General features: G+C 32.0%; 2 protein-coding genes across 11 annotated transcripts in view; one reads left to right on the top strand and one right to left on the bottom strand.

Annotated features, from left to right (window-relative positions):
• Nucleotides 1-19,739, bottom strand: part of scyl2 (SCY1 like pseudokinase 2) — a 46,080-nt gene that overhangs the window by 1,802 nt on the left and 24,539 nt on the right. Inside the window, exons 18-20 of one of the 9 annotated variants that reach the window (XM_088649814.1) lie at nt 17,313-19,075; nt 16,705-17,262; nt 15,239-16,080 (exon numbers count right to left, since the gene is read on the bottom strand). The exons of 1 other annotated variant lie outside the window; for it this stretch is intronic. In XM_088649814.1, the coding sequence (XP_088505940.1) occupies nt 18,434-19,075 (642 nt within the window). In that variant the 3' untranslated portion in view covers nt 15,239-16,080; nt 16,705-17,262; nt 17,313-18,433. 9 annotated transcript variants of the gene reach the window in all.
• On the top strand, nt 426-13,882 carry si:ch211-244b2.3. 2 transcript variants are annotated; one of them, XM_087246902.2, is made up of 13 exons: nt 426-618; nt 1,344-1,420; nt 2,009-2,053; nt 2,227-2,350; nt 3,912-4,062; nt 5,658-5,778; nt 6,056-6,155; nt 8,841-8,946; nt 9,608-9,713; nt 10,636-10,714; nt 10,903-10,960; nt 12,768-12,888; nt 13,225-13,882. In XM_087246902.2, exons 3-13 carry the CDS (start codon nt 2,044-2,046, stop codon nt 13,284-13,286), a joined length of 1,038 nt encoding a protein of 345 aa, XP_087103028.2. In that variant the 5' UTR covers nt 426-618; nt 1,344-1,420; nt 2,009-2,043; the 3' UTR covers nt 13,287-13,882.

Below are 19,739 nucleotides of genomic sequence, written 5' to 3'. Positions count from 1 at the left end.
TGTCTGCTTACTATATTAACTATATATATGTACTATAGTGCTGCAGTACTATAATAATTAAAATTATGTACATATAATTATGTTGGTGAGTTGTTATGGATAAAAGTTTATGTAGCCTATCAATATGCTAAAAATGTATTTGCCACTTCACCGAAATTAGTTATGCGTCAACATTAACGTTCTTTTTTATCATTGACTAATCAAAGGCAGTAATAAAAACAACAAACAATTGCACGTAGAACAAACTGTTCTGTTCTAAGCTAAATCACTTAAAATAAAGTTTTTTTTTTTGGTAGTCATGAGAATCGCTTGTAAAGAAATCCAAACATTTCTTTGATGTTATACTTTTCTGTTGTTTTGTTTTTTGACACGAACATTTTTCCCCTGACATGTGTGCCTAAAAGGGGCCTACGTCACGCAACAGTAAAATGGGGGAAAACTAAACACGTATCATTGTCAACAACAGATGTTTAAATACCACCACAGCCCTGCCTTCATGAGCCAGAAAAGAAAGCGAAACTGATTCAGCTAAACAGCGCTAGCCTACAGAACATGAAAATATGTTTATTTGACAAGCGTTTTTAATCTGGTATCGACGTATTCTAGGAACTATGTTTGGTGAGTATACCAATCTTTCATTATACATTACAATTTTTATGACATGACCTCTCTAATCGAGAATACCTGCATGGCAGAAATAATTAGTTTATGTCGCATTCATCATGTCGTACATTTATTAAAAGTAAAGTCATGTTTCCATAATACATTACTTTTATTTTAAATAAATATGTATCGTAAATAATGACTATAAGTGAAGGTGACACACTCACTGTGATTTTAAACCTCCCACATATTAGATAACCTACTCATCAAAAGCATAATATTTCTCAAAAGCACCTAAATGGTTTCACTAAAGCCAAAGCATGTAAGCTTTGTCAACCTTAAAAAAACATGATTTCACTACAAAATAAACACATTTTGTAGTTGTGTAAACCACTAATTACCATGGTTTTTAGCTTTAGTTTAGCCATAGTGTTTGTTGTTAAATGGTGGTCAAATGGTCTTCCAGGAAAAAAAAGTGGTTATATATGTTTACTATAATAAAACCATGGCTGATTTTTGTTTTTGGCGCTGAAGGGATTTTCCATTTATAATATTCCATTTATAAATATTCGCTGAATGGAATATTTTCCATTTAGCATGAAATGAAATCATGCTTTTCACTGTTACTTAATTTTATGATCAGATACGAAGTTTAACATTGTACAAAAATCTACTGGATCTGAGTTTCATAATGAACAGTCCACTTGTGTCTATTTGTTTTTTCAATCTCTATTATGAAGGTGTATTTAGAGAAGTTCTGAAATCTCTATGACCTTAAAGATCTCTGAATCACCAAATGATCCGCGCTATGCTTTAGGTAAGTTATTTTAATTTTTATTTTTGAAGCATTGTAAATAGATGGCATGTTGAGATAATTAACAATTATCACCACACTGCCTGCTGGTTGCTTGTATTAACAATTGCAAACTTTTTTTTTATTGTATAACAATTTTTTTAAATGTTCTTTTCCAGTATGCAGCAAATGGGGCATTATTTTGTTAATTATGTGCTCAATACATTTTTTTATTTCATTTTTAAAATAAACATTTGTACAACAAAGTAAACATTTGTCAACTTTTAAGGCGTCAACTTAAAAAACTAGCATTTTTAAGTAACTAATCCTGTATTTTTGCAATGTAACCAAAACCTAGACATTGTATGTAACCAAAGTCAAATTTAGTTTTTTATTGACAAGTTTTATTATTATTACGAATTACATTTCTTTACAGAATGATGCTTTTAGATCCTTAGTTCATAGTTCAAACTCCATAGTTTTTTTTTGTATCTCAATCTCAATAGAATTTTTTTAATTAAAATTTTTACAATTTTATTTCAATCTCAAGAGTGTGCTGTGTTTTTGTCTATCTCATCTTTCCTTTACTTACAATCCAATTGTTTATTCAAGGTACGCTTTAATAGACAACATTGTTATCTAAGAACATGGCTACAAGTAAGTTTGTTGACATACTATGGATGTACAATTTTTGAATTTTTTTGTTTTGTTCGTTTTAAACAAAACCAATCCCAGATTATTTCCATAGTAATTGAATAACTATTTGTTGTCTTTTATTTCATTAATTCATTCTTTCATTCAGTCATTCATCCCTTCATTTTAATCATCAGGTAATTACTATGAGTGGCAGCTGTTTAATGGAAATCAGTGGGTTTATATCAATAATGATTTTATCATTGAGACCCATTACTGTCAGCCAGGAGCCAGTGGCATCAGGATCAACCTCAATACGGGGTACGTTGGTCTTCATCAAGATTACAGATCATTTTACTTGTAACATTTTAGTTGAATATTATATTTATTGCATGTGGGTCAATGATGAAAATATGTTAATTGAATTCACTTGAACTATAATTACAATTAAAACCCAATTAAATAAGCTTAAATGTAAAAAAAAAATAATTTAAAAATAATTTTTACATTTAACAAACATTTGTCAATGCTAAGTATTCCCCGTAACAAAGGTAAAGAAACATTAACCCTGGAAAAACAACATTTTTACATTAGTTATTGCAGATTATCAACCACCAATATCAAACAGCTTGACAAGTCATTTTAATCACAAGTGAATTTTAATCACTAAAATCCACTGCATTTTTATTTATTTGTTTGCTTATTTACTTATTTATTTATTTGTTTATGCATGCTATTTCACAGAATATCATTAGAAGAATAGAATAGTCAAAGAAGACTATTTTAAAGTGGCCATGTCATTGGCCACTTTATTGACAACGCTTCCTGCTTGTTATCAAACTATTTCATAACTGTAACAAGAGGCAATTCATTCATAACCTAATGTTAAAACAGCTATCATATTATTATTTAATAACATGTAGCTCTTTTTGTATTCTCGGAAGCTATAGAAATGAAAAATGTAAATGGTCTATATTTAAGAGCTCTAAACTCACCTATAAACTGAAGACACCATCACATGGTCTCCAAAATGTATTTTTAAATACCACAGACTGTCAAATTACTATCAGATTTTATATGATTTTAAAATAACTTGTTGATCCTGTTACATTGAATTACTTCTAATAAACATATTTGTGCAAAGAGCCTTTTAAAAGACAAGAACCTAATGAATACGCACTAGCAGCTAATACGATAATACTTAAAAAATAAGCATTAGTAGTATGAGAATATTTTATATATGAATTTTTTTAATTAAGATTATTATTATTATTGAAACAAGCTAATTTAAACATCAAAGTCAATGTTTTACTCGCACATGTTTTCTTTGCATGTAAAATCACTTCTATTCATTTATTTTGATGCCAACAGCAAAATGAGATGTCTTGTCTTTGACCCATTTTTAAAGTGTTTTATGCATAAATGTATCACAATCATATTAATTTAAATATATAATATTCAGTAAGGTTTGTGACTGGTGAGGCACTGACCCTTTCAAAGTCAAAAGTCAGATTTACAAACATATCCACCCAGTATATTTGCCAACTACCGATTGTGTTTTATATATCATATCAGCTTTATTTCTATACATATGGCAGGTACATATTGGGCTAAAAACAAATGTAAAATGTATAGCAATTAAATATGCCTCCCAAAAAACACCCAGCTGGATGTTACAGACAGCCTACAACAAGCAACAAACATCATGGCACATTTATAGCAGAGATTAGTCGACATTTATTTATTTTATTATAAGGTTACATCTCATGATGACAGGTTGAGGCATCATGACCGCACATACCTAATAAATGATTAAAAACTAAATTAAAGGGATATAAAAATAAATAACCTACCCCTTTATACTATTTTATTGACTACACAGGGCTGTTTACATTGACTTTGACGAGATGACAGCCGACGGACCTGATGATAATCTTGCTATACGGCGTAACACACTCCTGTCCCAAAACCAGAAGCAAGAGGTCGGCTGGTACTACAAAGATAACCATCGCTGGTGTGAGTATGGATCTCAGGTGAGTGCTTACACTGCCGGTCAAAAGACTGGCATCAAAAGAAACCTATTCTGCTCATCAGGGCCACATTAATTTGATCAAAATACAGTATAAACTGTAGAATTTTAAAAGAATATTAAAATACCAGTAAAATACCAATCATAGAGAATTATACAAAAAGACAAACTGAAAAATAGTTTAAATTAAGCAATACAGTAACTTTTGAAAATACAATTGAAGTCAGAATTAGTAGCCCCCCAGAGTTATTGGAATTATTAGCCCCCTTGTTTATTTTTTCCCCAATTTCTGTCTAACGGAGAGAAGATTTCTAAACATAATAGTTTTAATAACTAATTTCTAATAACTGATTTATATTTAATATTTTTTTATATTTAATATTTTACTAGATATTCTAAACAGCTTAATGTGAGATGTAAACGCTTAACTAGGTTAATTAGGTTAACGAGGCAGGTTAGGGTAATTAGGCTAGTTATTGTATTATGATCATTTGTTCTGTAGACTATCGAAAGAAACAGCTTAATGGGGCTAATCATTTTGCTATTTTTTTATTTATTAATAACTGCTTTTATTCTAGCTGAAATAAAACAAATAAGACTTTCCCTGGAAGAAAAAATATTATCAGACATACTGTGAAAATTTCCTTGCTCTGTTAAGCATCATTTGGGAAATATTTAAAAAAGAAAACAAAATTCAAAGGGCGGCTAATAATTCTGAATTCAACTGTATATAAAAATATAATTTAATATAATAATACACAGAGTTAGTATGCATAATCATATTCCCAATTGATCTAGTGTAGTTTTCTTGAACAGGTTCAACTTATTTATTATAAATCACAATTTATGTATTGGTATTATACTTAACAGCTCTTGGTAAATTATATTATATTTACCAGATGGCTTAACAGTCATCAAATGTTGGTCGTATTTTCTGTGATTTAAGGCTGAATTTTTCACATTGTTTAAGTGTCACACGATTCTTCGGAAATCATTATAATTTGCTGATCTGCATTCTGTTATGATCGTAAAATATTGGTCTTCAAGAATTGATGATAATTCTTACATTTATCGATGTCGAAAACATTAATTCCTAGCACAAGCTCATTGGGAAAATGTGCTCAGGGATACATTTTTGAGAACAGCGAAATATGTGCTTGTAGATCTGGTGGATTTACGAGAAATGGCACTTATGAGAAAATGTACCTCAGTAACATTTTAGAGATTGTCAAAAATGTACATAGTGGCCTCTAGTAGATTTTTTGTGGAGCTATTATATTTTATTTGTAGGATTCTTTGATGAAAAGAAAGTTAAAAATAACAGTATTTATTTTAATAAAATCTACAATTTTACATTACAAATGTCTTTACATTCACAATTTTACAGTTTTTACTGTATTAAAAAAAAACTATTTGTTTTAAACATTTTTGCTGAGTAGAATGTTTCTTTTAAAGACATTTAAAAATTGTACTGACCCCAGACATTTGACCAGTAGTGTATACATTTGAAACTATGCAGTTGTCAACTAAACCAGCACACATAAATAATGTAAAATCTCTCTAATTACTTTATTTTTTGAATATCTGTCATTTCTGCAGGGATGGGGTGGAAGAACATCTTCGATTGGCAGTGATTTTATAGAGCAGCACTTTAACAGCAACCCAAGCGGCTCAGTTCAGTTTACTGCAGGAAACATGACTTACAGTGTGGACTTTAATGGTAATTGGACAAAATAAAAATTAAAAATAAAAATAAAAATAAAATAAAAAAATAAAAAAATATATATATATAAGAGGCTAATTTGTACAAATTCATACAATTTCATTGATATAAATACAAATTCCTCTAAACCTACACTCATTGAGGGGATGAGCGAATTATACTAAAATTGTATGAATGAGATTGTAAATATTAATACTAATTAGCTTCTAAATCAAAAAGCTTTTGCCATGAGATTGCATTGATTTAATAAAAACATTTTTGTTGCATGTTTTAGCCATGACTCAAACCAATCTGTCCACACACTTGACGAGGAAAGTGAGACGACGGCCAAAATTCAACAAGATCGTAGCTATCAACAACAGTTTTCAAAACAGGTATCATTTCATTAGTTCTATCTGTGATTTAAATGTCTTCGGTTTGGTTTTGTTCAGAATGGGTCCTTATGAGTCACTGTTTGTTAATCCAATCACATTTTCGCCTAAAGGGCAATAATTCATAGTAGGCTGATTTTATATCATATCCGGCTTACAGTCTTTAAGAACTCAATGTACATATTGTTGTAAAAAATATTTTGTAAAACTATTTGTACTTAAATTGACAGCAACATTTATGTCGGGAAGTCTTTATTGTTATAGTGTCTAAATTATTAAGAAAGTCACTTTACAAATATGTCTAAATTGCTAAATGATGTAAAAGCAGATTTTATGTATAAATATTTGCATTAACTAACATTAAAAAAGATTATCTGATACTGTAACAGCTAATTGGTTTATTGTTGGTTGTTGATAGGTAATGCATAACCTAATGCCAATTGAACATTATGATATGTTATCAAAATATTATATTAATGTTTTTATGTGTTAAGGATCTTTGTCTAAATTCTCTCTCTAAACCCAGCCCATACGTTTATTTACAATCCCACATCAAATAAAGTTGAGACAGTATGGAAATTTTAAAAAAATTAAAATTATTTTGTAAATTTCCTTTGACTTAAATTTAATTGCAGACAATACAACAAACATTATTTAATGTGTTCCTCATGATTTTTATTGTTTTATTTTTATTTTTAATCTAAACACGTATTCCAATTTTGGTTCTTGCAACACATTTTAAAAAAAGTTAGAATGGTAAAGCATTTACCACTTTGTAATGTTGCTATTTCTTTACACAACACTTAAAAGATGTTTAGGGTCGGAAAACACCAAGTGATGAAGTGGATCATGTCTAATTTTGTCCCATTCTTCCTGCAAACAATTCTAAAAGTGGGCAACAGTACGTTGTCTTTGTTGTTGCATTTTGCGCTTCCTTAATACGCCACGCAATGTCTATTGAAGAGAGTTCGGGACTGCAGGCGGCCCAGTCAAGTACCTGTATCCTCTTCCTCTGCAGCCAGGACTGCAATGTCTACAGAATGTGGTTTTGCATTGTTTTGTTGTAATATGCATGGGCCTCCCTGGAAAAGAAGCCAGTATATTGTGCTCCAAAATCTCTATGTACTTTTCAGCATTGATAATGTTATCACAGAAGTGCAAGTTACTTTTGGCAAGAGCACTAACACAACCCTATACCATGACAGACCCTGGCTTTTGGACTTGTTTCTGGTAACAGTCTGGATGAATCTATTTTTTTCTTTGATCTGGAGCACACAGCGTCTATTTCTCCCAAAATACCTGCAATACTGAATTATCTGACCACAGTACACATTTCCACTGTGTGATGTCCATCCCAGATGCCTCCAAGCCCAGAGAAGCCAACAGCACGTCTGAACACTGTTAACATAGGGCTTCCTTATGGCACAGTACAGTTTTCACTGTCATGTGTGGATGTAACTACATATTCCTGTACTTTACAAAGATTTGCCAAAGTAGTCCTAAGCCCATGTGGTGATATCATTTATAGATGAATGGCGATTCTTGATGCAAATGCTGCCTGGGGGATCAGAGATCATGGTTGTTCAGCTTAAGATTGCACCCTTGTTCTTGACAAAGTGAAATTCATCCAGATTCTTTAAATCTTTTAATTGTTATGCACTTAAGAACTTTTTTTTTAAATTTCAATAATTTTCTCAAGTATTTGTGGGCAAACTGGCAATCCTCTGACCATCTTTGCTCCTAAACAACTAGACCTTTCTTGGATGCTACCAAATCATAATTACTATCACCTGTTGACATCCATGTTTCAAATCAGATTACTTAACCAATTTACCTGCTTACTAGCTCTAAATTGCTCTTGTCCCAACTTCTTTTAGAATAAGTTGCTGGTCTGAACGACAGGAAAGAATGTATATTTACAAATGAAATGAAGTTGACCAGACAAAACATGAAATATTTTGTGTTCATATTCTCTGCGATAAAATACGTCAAAGTTAACTTGGAAATCACTACGTTCTTTTTTATTTATTTAGTTAATGTTTTCTGATTTGTGGTTGTAGAAATGGTTCATAAAATTATTCTTACAATTAAAGTTAGGAATTCATGTAAAAATAGGTCTGCAAAATGTTTAAATCACAGTATTTGCATTCTAGACAATATTTAAATTAATGTATGTTTATTTTGTAAAAATAAATGATGTAAGAATGTATTTTAAATCACACTTTTTAAAAAGTTTAATTGTTCCTATTTAAGTTTATTAAGATGATTATCCACCTCAAATAGACATTTTTAAAAGTTAAAAAAGGGAAAGATTTGATTTAAAAAGAAATTCTGAACATCAGATGATTCCAAGAAAATGACCCCAATTTTTTTTTTTTTTTTAATGAAACACCAACAATTAAATTTCAGGAATTATCCATAAACCCATTCTTACATACATTTAATGCGACAATTTATTTAAGATAGATTTTACTATTTATTACATTCTTGAATCACAATATATTACACGTATCCAGTCAACAGATTTCTGTAAAAAAGTTGGCATTTATTTACAACCTCTACAAAACAATGTTTTGATTAGTTATTTATAAATTCCTGTTCACTTTTTTATGAAGAATTTAAAAAATCTTAACAATTACAAAGAACTGTCTACAATTCTGTTTTGATTTTTTTTTCCATCACATGCAGTTCCCCAACTCTGGCATCTCCTTCAACAAACCCATCAAACTCCTCCTCTCACTTCATCTGGGAGTTTATGGGGGATGAGGGCATTTGGACTGAGTACCAGAAACCAGTGAGTTCACTAAATCACAACCAAATCCACTCATTACATCAATTTAAATGGCCAATAAGTCCCTTTGTGTCTAAAACCACTGATTTTGCAGCAGCTTGTTTTAATTTGCTGTAATATTTGTGACATTCATTTGAGACATGTGATGATAAAAACAAAATTTCACAAACCAGTGGTCCAACCACATTGTAAAACATCTGAAATGTTGTTTTGGTCATTCTAAAATGCCTTCACCAAAGTCTGTCATTAATGTGGTTTGGTATTAATACCTCCAGAACTCCAAAAGGTGGACTCACCTGAGATGTGAGCGTCTGGTACACGGAACACTTAGAGCCTATATAAAACCTATATCAAAAACTACTGTATCATATTAAATGTATGAAGGACTTGAAAATCCGAAATAAACTATTTCTTACATTAGCAAAAGTTTTTAAACTTTAGTTTGAGCTGCTTAGATTGTAGACTGTTTGGTTAGGGTTAGTGTAAGTTGACAGGTACTTGCAAAGTACAAAGCTAAATGTCATGATTTTGTGTTGTTTGATCACTATTTAAATACGAGAAGTGTTGTCAGAAACACAAAATCCTGTTGGGACTGTTTCACGTAAAAAGAACATGTTTATTCTATCAGTTCATTGTTTTTACATGTGTGTTTTTGTGTTCTCAGGCATGTTCGCTGGACAGTGCAGAAATCGAGAGGTTGTATCAGCTCAACCCTCAGTGCCAAGTTTCCTTCACTGCCAGAAGATTCTCTTACACACTTTACTTTGGCGGTAATATACATTAAAGTACATTGAGTGTGTTTACATGCATGTTCTTAGCATGATTATGCTTAATCTGACAATGATCATGTAAATACATTAACCCGTTTTCCTTTATCAGAGTAATAAATGGCTTATCAATCATCACAGCTTAATTTTGGATTTTTCAATTTTGTGATTAAGATAACTCAAACCATTTGAGGAAACCGATTGCAACAAACCATTTAAGTTCAAAAACTAATCCTAATGAGTGCTGTGAACTTAATCCATTTGAGTAAATGAAGCAATTTGAGCACAGTAAAACCTGATAAATAAAAAAAACTCAAACCAACTGAGTACTGTTAAACCCAACGAGTTAAGGCAACTCAAAGCATTTGAGGAAACCGATTGCTACAAACTATTTAAGTTAAAAAATAATCTATATGAGTACTGTAAACTTACTCTATTTAAGTTACAGTAATGAGGCATTTAATTAACTCATTACCTTCAACACTGAGTTCAAAACTCTTCAAATGAGTAGAATTAACTTTCAATCAGTTCTGAGTTAACTACAATCATTTCATTTAATAAAGTTAACTGTTGGGTTTTACAGTTTACAAATGTTAATTCACTAAACAATAAAATGTGTTACTTGCATTGGCAGGTATTTGGTTTGCATGTAAATCAGGAAAATCTTTGAGAATTATTAGCATATTGTTGTGAATGTAAACATGCTCAATAAGAGGAAAAACATAATATGTAGAAGTCTGTTGTGTTCTGCAAGCCTAACTAATAAACAGGGTTTTAATTATGAAATGTCGGCTAGAGAACGTCTGATAAGAAGAAAGGAGGGTTAAAGGTTGAAACTTTAAGGCCTTGACTGTGTTTGGAAAGGAATGCAAACACACAGGTACTGCATATGTCATAACTGTATTGTTGAAATGTATATCTACAGGAATGTATCAAGTAAACGATAGACTTGGTACAAGAAGAACAGTCAGAAGGATCGCCAGTGGAAGCCAGCAGACAAACAAGTATGTGTGAATTAATGAAAGATATACAAATTAATTATGCCTCAGAATATATATATATATATATATATATATATATATATATATATATATATATATATATATATATATATATATATATACTGTCTAGGAAATATATTCAGTCTAGGAAAAATGTCTGAGTATGTTTTATATGTGTGTGTTTTTTACAGTGCATTGTCACAAGCTCGCTGGCAGTTTAAAGACATGGATGGCAAATGGAAGGATTATGTGAGAGTAAATGAACATTTACTAAACTTTCTCCAAATTATTGTTAAACAGTCATGTAATGTAACAGTGTAATGTAACAGTCATGTTATGCTCTAACATGATGTAGATAAAAAAAAAAACAGTGCCAAAAAGGCAGCAGTTAAAATGAAAGGATGCTGTTACTTTGAATGAATTAGTAAGTTACAGCCGAACAAAGTACATATTAGATTCAATTAAAGGGTCATAAATAAATAAATAAACACAGACTTCAGATTGTTTCTTTATGACCCTTTAATTGAATCTAACATGTATTGTTCAGCAGTAACTTGCTAATCCATATAGTTAAGGTGATTAGGTGGTTAAGGTTTTAGTGTTTTGAGTTTTTGGGGTTTTATTTATTTTAATAAAAATGTATGTCTATTGTGTATATTTATGTATATATATTACTCAGCATAACTGAGTACACCCCATTTTGAAAATTAATATTTTTCTCCATTTATCAGTGAATATAGACAATGTATTTTGGTGCATTTAAACAAAACTGATTTATTAAACAGATATATTTATTAAAATAATATTTTAGTCACCAAACATATTTAAATATTGAAAGATAATACAATTTAAATTTAAAATTTGCAAAAAATATATATATAAATAAATTACAACCTACACAATTTCAACAAAATTGTTCCATTTTCTCTTGATTTTTCCCTCTTTTCTAAATTTGTATTTAATATTTTTCTATAAAATATAACTTTGGGTGGTTATAGTATGTTATTTTGTTAAATAAACTCCAGATTTGGCTTCAGTACTGACTAATGTATATGTACAAATATAATTTTTTATAGCTTGTAATTAAAGAGATTTGTGAGGGCTGTACTTATATATGCTAAGCACTGTATCTATGAATACACACACATATTGTACAATAAATACCAAAAAAAAAAACATTTTACAAATATATATGTAAATATTTTGTATATATTGTATATATTTTTTGTTATATTCTGTATATGTTATACAATAATCATGAATATATTTATATACACAAAAACAAACAGTACGTACACGTATGTTTTGTAAATATGAACATATATTTTGATTTGACACAATTCATTTTAATGGATCAGTTGACAGCACTAATTCATACATAATTTGGCTGATTATATACAGCATTTCATTTTACTTTATGCAACAATTGTGTATTTTTTGGGTCATGGAGTGATAAAATGAGATTTCCAAAATCATTGACTGTAATATATCAAAAAAATACAAATATTTTGTAAACAAACAAAAAACTAGTAAAAACAAAAATATTTTGAACCTGACTTCAATTAATTAGCAAATTAGCATGTTTATTGAAACAATGTCTCGTTTTAATAATTATAAAATTCCGAAAGAAATAAAAAACGTTTGCTGATTATTAAGGAATTATGATGATATTAGTCAAATTAGACAGTTCACCCAAAAAATTTAAATTCTGTTCATTTACTCACCTTTCACTTGTTCAAAACCTATTTGGGTTTCTTTATGTTAAACACTGCTGGCTGATAGTACTTATTGACTTCCATCGTAATTGTTTTCCCTACTATGGAAGTCAAAGGGCAACCAGCGTTCTTCAAAATAACTTATTTTGTGTTCAACAGAAGAAAGAAACCACTTGACAGAGAGTAAATGAATTAATTTAATTATTGGGTAAACTATTCCTTTAATTCTGTTGAAAAAACAGCGTTTAACATGTCTGCTTTTCTCTAATCATGCACAACAGTGCTTAGAGTTTGTGCTTTCGTGGTTGTGTGCCATAAACATGTACTTTATGATTATATAGGGTGGATCTCGAGGAAAGTGCAGTGTGTCAAGTCAAGATATTGAAGCTCAGTATCAGCAAGACCCCACTGCCATCATGAGCTTCAGTGCAGGCAGATTCAACTATGAGCTTGACTTCTCAGGTGCGTGCATGAAAAAAAAAAAAAAAACATGAAAAATACATATATATCTCATACCAATTCGTAACTTTTTGATTTAGTGGCTAATTTGTATGAATTTTCGATCTCATTTGTACATTTTAGCATTATTTGATCATCCCCCAATAATGGGTTTAGGAGTGGAGTTTGGTGCCTCACCTTCATTTTTTAAAATCATACTTTTTCATACGACTGATTGGAGTTTGTACAAATTAATAGCCACTTAAGTAACAAAAAAAAGAAGCTACGTTTCCTTGTAAAATCTGGCTGAAAATACAAGTTCTTTCGCATAAATGATGCTTAAATCAATTGTTTTTGCAGCCATGACTCAGACCAACCTGAGGACTAACACGAGGAGAGCCGTACAACGCCTTCAGCAATAGGACTGTTTACTTTTACTGTAGCAGTGTATGAATAATCTCAGGATGCCGGTTTATGCTATGTTTGCTGGCCATGACTAATATATGTTGATATGATGTTTTTTTTCATAGAAATTATGTTGTTTTTCAATGCTAACTTGTGTCACATGATTTATCAACTGCCATAAATTCATGATCATTGAATGTACTATTTGTTTTCAGTTTTCAGCTTTTCTTTTCGGTGCATTTACTGTGATTAGAAAACAAAATGATATAATGTGTGGTTTTTCTTTTTTCTTTGTTAACTGCCAATTAAAATTATGAGGAAAATTTTATTAAAATTTTATTTAGAGAAGTCTGTTTACATTATTTATGCTAATCCTTAATGTTCAAAGGGTTCTGACATGTTGTTGGTCAATAAATTTCCCTCGACTTTTCCATGACTTCAATTCTGATTAGAATTACTGATTTTCTTTCTCTATTAAACTGACATTACTCTTCTAATTTACATTCGCATTTGTCTTTGCAGTCGTAATTACATTGTAAGCTTTGTTTCTATGTTTCTGTATATGTAACAATTTTTAATAAAATGTATTAAAACCATTTTCTTCATACTACAACTGGGTAAAATCTTTGGTAGAATAATGCAGATTTTTATAACATTTATTTTTAAAATCCCAAACGGTAATTTTTATATTAAAATTTTAACATTTTTATATTTATTTTTATAATATGAATATTAATACATACAAAATAAAAAATTTAACATTTTATTCCTAGCCAAAGCTAATAAATCCAGTAAATGGGGTATATGAAGAGCTAGTGTTTTTCAGCCAATAATAAACTTCCGGTGAACGCTTAATGTGACCATTTTCAATTTCATAAGGTTCCTTTTATAGCATTGATGTTGTAATGCAATTCAGATAGATGTTGTAATGTAATCAATAGCATTTAGTTAAATAATACTTAAGCATTAATTTAGTTGTTCAAGCATAAAACAAGATGAAAGACAGTACCATCCAGCTAGCGCCGTCAGGATCAGCAGGCAAGCGCAGAAAGTCCATTGAAAATACTGGGGTGAAATAAACAATCATATTTTAAAGACATGCTGGGGGAGAAAATGGAATTTAATACAGTGCTTCTTGTCTGGTCTGAGACCTGCTTAGTATCGTATATGCAGGAATCCTAAGGTAATTTCAATACCTTTTAAAGACCTCGAAATATTTTAAGACCTCGTCACCACTTCAAGTTCTAATTAGTATCAAACCTTTAACTTAACAGTTGTTAACAAACAGTTGTCGTTAAATAAATAGAGCACAAGCATGCAATAGAACTCGGAGCACGCCGTTGTAATGTTTAAATATATTTATGCTTTTTTTTGGAGTCAAACACTTTGGACAACGCTTGAACAAAATTTAAGACCTCGTAAAAAACATGATTAGGACTTTTAATACCTTTTAAGGGCCTTAATTTTATCATAATTGATTTATCAACTTTTGATACTTTTTAAGGCCCCGTTGGAAACCCTGGTATATCAGTCATGTAGTGAAGATTACTAATTTTTAAAGAAATCAGACCTTAAACGGAGCAATTTTATAATGGAAAGACTGGCTGGCTGAAATAAAAGTCTGCGTGCATATACCTAAATCCAGGGATGGACACACCTGCCTGTAATTATCACGTGGTGTTCAGGTCCAAATTAATTGGTTCAGGTGTTTTTGATATGGGTAGCACCTGAAATCTGCAGGAAGATGTCTCTCCAGGAGCAGGGTTGGCCACCCCTGCCCCAATCTGAGAAAATTTCGAGAGGTCTTTGTTTATTCCATAGCTGTAAAAATGTATGGTTTAAAAAAAAAAAAAAATCACTTTACACTTTTTTTTTTTCCTTTTATAAAAAAAAAAAAAACATTATTGATTTGTAATCTCAAACAGGATAATGAAAAACAAATAAAAAAGAAGTTGGAAGTGAAAAGGTATTACCCTTTAATAATCAATTTATTTGATTCCAAAAATCACCATTTTACCAACAATCCAGTTCACATTCTTTAAATTAAAACAATCCAGACGTTTTATCTACAATAATTAATCTGAAAACTGCATGTACAGAAACACTCGTACAGAAAAGTGATTGATTTATACAATCTCCAACACAGACCTGTTATTGCACAACTCTCAACATAAGGCCTCTCATTCCCTTTGAGTAAAACCTGTCTGGATATTAAAAATTCTCCTCAGGAAAGTGATTCACTCGCAAGTATTGATAAAAACAAAATGACGAAAAAAATAAAGTGGCAGTTCCTCTCTATATACTGTACACTTCATCTTTTTCTTCCAGAAATAATACACATTTTGGTGATATGCTGTGTTGCAGCATTTTGTTTGGTCATGATACAAAACAACATGATATGGAATTGAACTGGTCACGATTCACAACTGGAAACTGCCCCACCCCACTCCCCGAAAAAAAAAGTGGACAATGTATCGACATGATATGATCAGTAACTAACTTTCTTAAGAAACGCAACAATAATACAGATTTCTTAACAAAGACAGAGCAGGAAGTAACAGCAGAGAACTGAAAGGGAAACAAACACATCAAGCTTCATTGAAGATACACGCTCTTCTTTCTTAAATCTTGGTGGTAAACAAGCTGCTGCAATCAATTTGTGCAACCGTTTACCATTTTCCAGCGATTCAGCAGGGGGAAAAAAATCATGTTTCAAGCCAAAATCTAAATATGCAGAACATTTAATTTGCATTAGATGCCTATTTGTGACCTTTTTTTTTTTTTAAATCCAGTTCCTGGAGGGCCACAGCTCTGCTTTAGTTCCAACCCTGCTTCAACACACTTAGCTGTAGGTTTCAAACAAGCCTGAAGGACTCAATTAGTTTGATGAGGTGTGTTTAATAAGGGTTGAAATTAAACTGCAGAGCTGTGGCTCTCCAGGAGCTAGATTTGACACACATGCCGTAATGTGAAAATTTCACTGCTGAAACATCCAATATGGAAAAAAACAAACTTAATCATTATCTTAACAATTTACCTTGGAGCAAAAAGAAAATAAATATTGCTGTATCATTACTAAAATGCAATAAAAAATTCCAGCAATGTGACAAAAAAAAAATTTAATCATTTATCCTATTTTCAATCTCGGTCCTGGAAGTCAGGTGTCCTGATGATTTAGCTCCAATCCCAATCAGACACTGGGCTAGCTAATCAAGCTCTTACTAGGCTTTCTAGAAACATCCTTGCAGGTTTGTTGAGGCAAGTTAGAGCTAAAATCTGCAGAACACTGGATCTCCAGGACTAAATTTGAGAACTCCCGATTTATCTCATTACAAAAAATGCTAAAGAAGGATATCTGGAATGTGAAAAAGAAATATAATAGTTAGCATTATCAAAAAATAGATTTCTCATTACCGCAATTCTTATTAATTCCACAGTTACTACTGTAACATGAAAAAATATGATATTAAATATCACTGAAACCTGATGCACATAAAATATATTATCATGAGTTGTATCCAATGTACTGATTTAATTTTATTTTTAACTGCAATGAAAATTTTACTTGCAGTTTTCACAAATAAGCAAACCTGACATGGTGTTTTGATTTTGGATTGAAACATGACCATTTTCATGCGATTCGCCTAAGAAGTTTCAAACAGACATTAATTTTGCAAGTGTTCCATAAAGGAGGCTCTCGAATTCTGTCTTACAGAAGCCATAACAAAGACAAACAAACTCACTTTAAAGTACTGACGATATCCCAAAACATCTCAAACCCAATAGGTTTTTTTAGCTCTATAACATTTAGTGCACCTACAGTATACCAGTGTCCTTATTTAAGAAGTTTCACCTCAATGGATCATGTATCAGTATAAAACTCAAGCAACAAATCACCATATACAGAGTATATACACAAAGAACACATTATAAAATGACTCATTCAGGCCCGACTATGTGCACCGCATCTTCATTTGCTTATCGCTTATAGGTCTCAAACTCGATTCCTGAAGGGCCGCAGCTCTGCACAGTTTTGCTCCAACTCTAATCAAACACAGCTGATCCAAATAATTGCCTTGAACACCTTGATTAGGTGCATCAGCTGTGTTTGATTAGGGTTGGAGCAAAACTGCAGAGCTGCAGCCCTCCAGAAATCAGGTTTAATATCTATGACTTAAAGGAACATTCCACTTTTTTGGAAATAGGCTTATTTTACCACTCGAAGTTGAGTTTTACCAGTTTTGATTCTATTCCATCAGTCTCTGGCTGAAGCACTTTTTAACTTAGCATAGGAATCTGATTATACTGTAAAGCTCACTCAAAAATGTCCTAAGAGTTTCAGTAATTCTTTTGTACTTGTTCATGTACTAAAACTGATGGAAAATGAAAAGTTGCTATTTTTGAAATTGCTATTTTCTAGGCTGATATGGCTATGAACTATACTCTCATTCAACCACTTTCCATCATTCTTAGTAAACAATATAGCTACAGAAGAGTTTTTAAATAAGAAAATTATCAAACTACATGGGTGTTTTTGAGTGAGATGCTAATGGTCTAATCTGATTTAATTGTCTATGCTAAGCTAAGCTAAAAGTGCTCCCGCCAGACTTGGAGTTTGTCTAAATGCATCAAAATAATGGTTAAACTAAAGAGTAAAGTGTTTTCTTTAACATATAAAAGTGAACACTTTTGTGAGACTCTATCAGCAAATCCATAGCCAAATCCAGCCATCAATGACATTTGTCCTGTTACAAAAAGGTGGCTCATTCAGCAAGATTTAAATGTGAGGTGAAAGTGAAGCCAGATACTGAGCTTCAATAGATGCCTCAACTTTTTCACCCCTTTTCCGAGTGAATCTTTTTGCATTAAATGATACAGAAAATAAACAACAACAACCGACAGAAGCTGCTTTCTGGAGAAGAGCCCAATCTTTCAATAGAAATGTGTTTGTTTTGTGTCGGCTGATTTTGATTCACACATAAGTCGACTGTTTGAAGAAGGCAAACCATTGTTATGAGCAAAAAAAAAAAGACTGAAAACCCTATTTAAACACTGTTCTTCAAGGATCCCATAGTTTACCACCAACATTTCGACTGTTATCTTGGCTGATGATTTTCTTTCCTTTTTAAAATCGCACACAAATGTTAACCAAAAGGCATACGTTTTATCCGAAAAGGTCTTTAAGGTCATTGTTGACCGATGCGCTTTGCTTCATCATCCCAGTGTTCATTGTGGAAGAGGCCGCAGGTTGCGAGAAGTTCTGAGGGTTAAAGAACGGATTTGCTTGCATGCCAAAACCACCCTGAACTCCTGACATCCCCATCGGATTTGACTGTATGGGTGCAGATTGGGGAGGTTGGCCTGATCCAAACTGATTGATCCATGGAGAAGGTGCATTGGTTCCTGGGGTCGGTTTAGGGGCCATTTGGTTCAGGCTGACTTTGGGTTTGTTAGAAGCGAAAAGAGAGTCTAGTGCTGACATGTCTGGGGGTTTGCCGGGCTGGTTTTGGTTATGATTTTGGGTGAGGGCACTGAAATTTGGAGTACTGGTTGTGGTGGCCATGCCGCCGTAGAGGGCAGGAGTGGGAGCTCTCATTCCCATCCCCATTCCTCCCGTCTGGAAACCAATGGGGGAATTGAAGCCATTGCTGACGCTCATGGTACTCATTCCACCCATGGTCGGTGCTGCCGGGAAGGTGGATGAGATGGTGTTGCCCTGCATGGGCATCGTTCTGGTGCCAGAGTTTAAGGACATGTTGTTGAGGGACGTCATGTTGTTCAGAAGACTGCTGGTTAGATCCTTTGCCTGAACAATGGACATATTATTCAGTTATAGATTGTGTTTTATTGCTTTGGCTTTACACTACATAAATTAATGTATGCAAGTAAATTAATTTAAGTTTGATGAGGAAATCGTTTTTTCTTCTGATTGTACTTTCAGAAGACTTGCTTCATTTTTATCATAACAAACAATTCCATACATAAAACCATGAAGCAAGCAACCAATCAAATAGCCCCATGCATTATCCTAAACTTTGATTCAAAGAAAAACATGAAAATATTTTTTTAACTGTTTTTGCAATAGAGACATTAAATATGTACTCAGATGTTTTGAAAAATAGCATATTTATATGAACAGATTTAAGATTAAGTCAATACACCTGAATAAATTTACTGCAGAGTAGCTCATGAGTGATAATAATAAATGAAGCAGAAAAATATGACTCGCCATTTCCCACAGAGATGATAATATCAGTGGATTCTCTAACACACACACACACACACACACACACACACACACACACACACACACACACACACACACACACACACACACACACACACACACACACACACACACACCCTTTGTGATACACGTAATGGCATTTTCAGATCACAAGTACACAAGACCCATTTTTGAAATAGCATAATGGAAGAGTATTTATGCTATGACTTCAAATATACTATGC

The sequence above is a fragment of the Danio rerio genome, chromosome 4, assembly GCF_052040795.2.
Source record: "Danio rerio strain M-AB ecotype USA chromosome 4, GRCz13ab, whole genome shotgun sequence".
NCBI lineage: Eukaryota > Metazoa > Chordata > Actinopteri > Cypriniformes > Danionidae > Danio > Danio rerio.
This window is presented reverse-complemented; position numbering and strand designations above follow the sequence as displayed.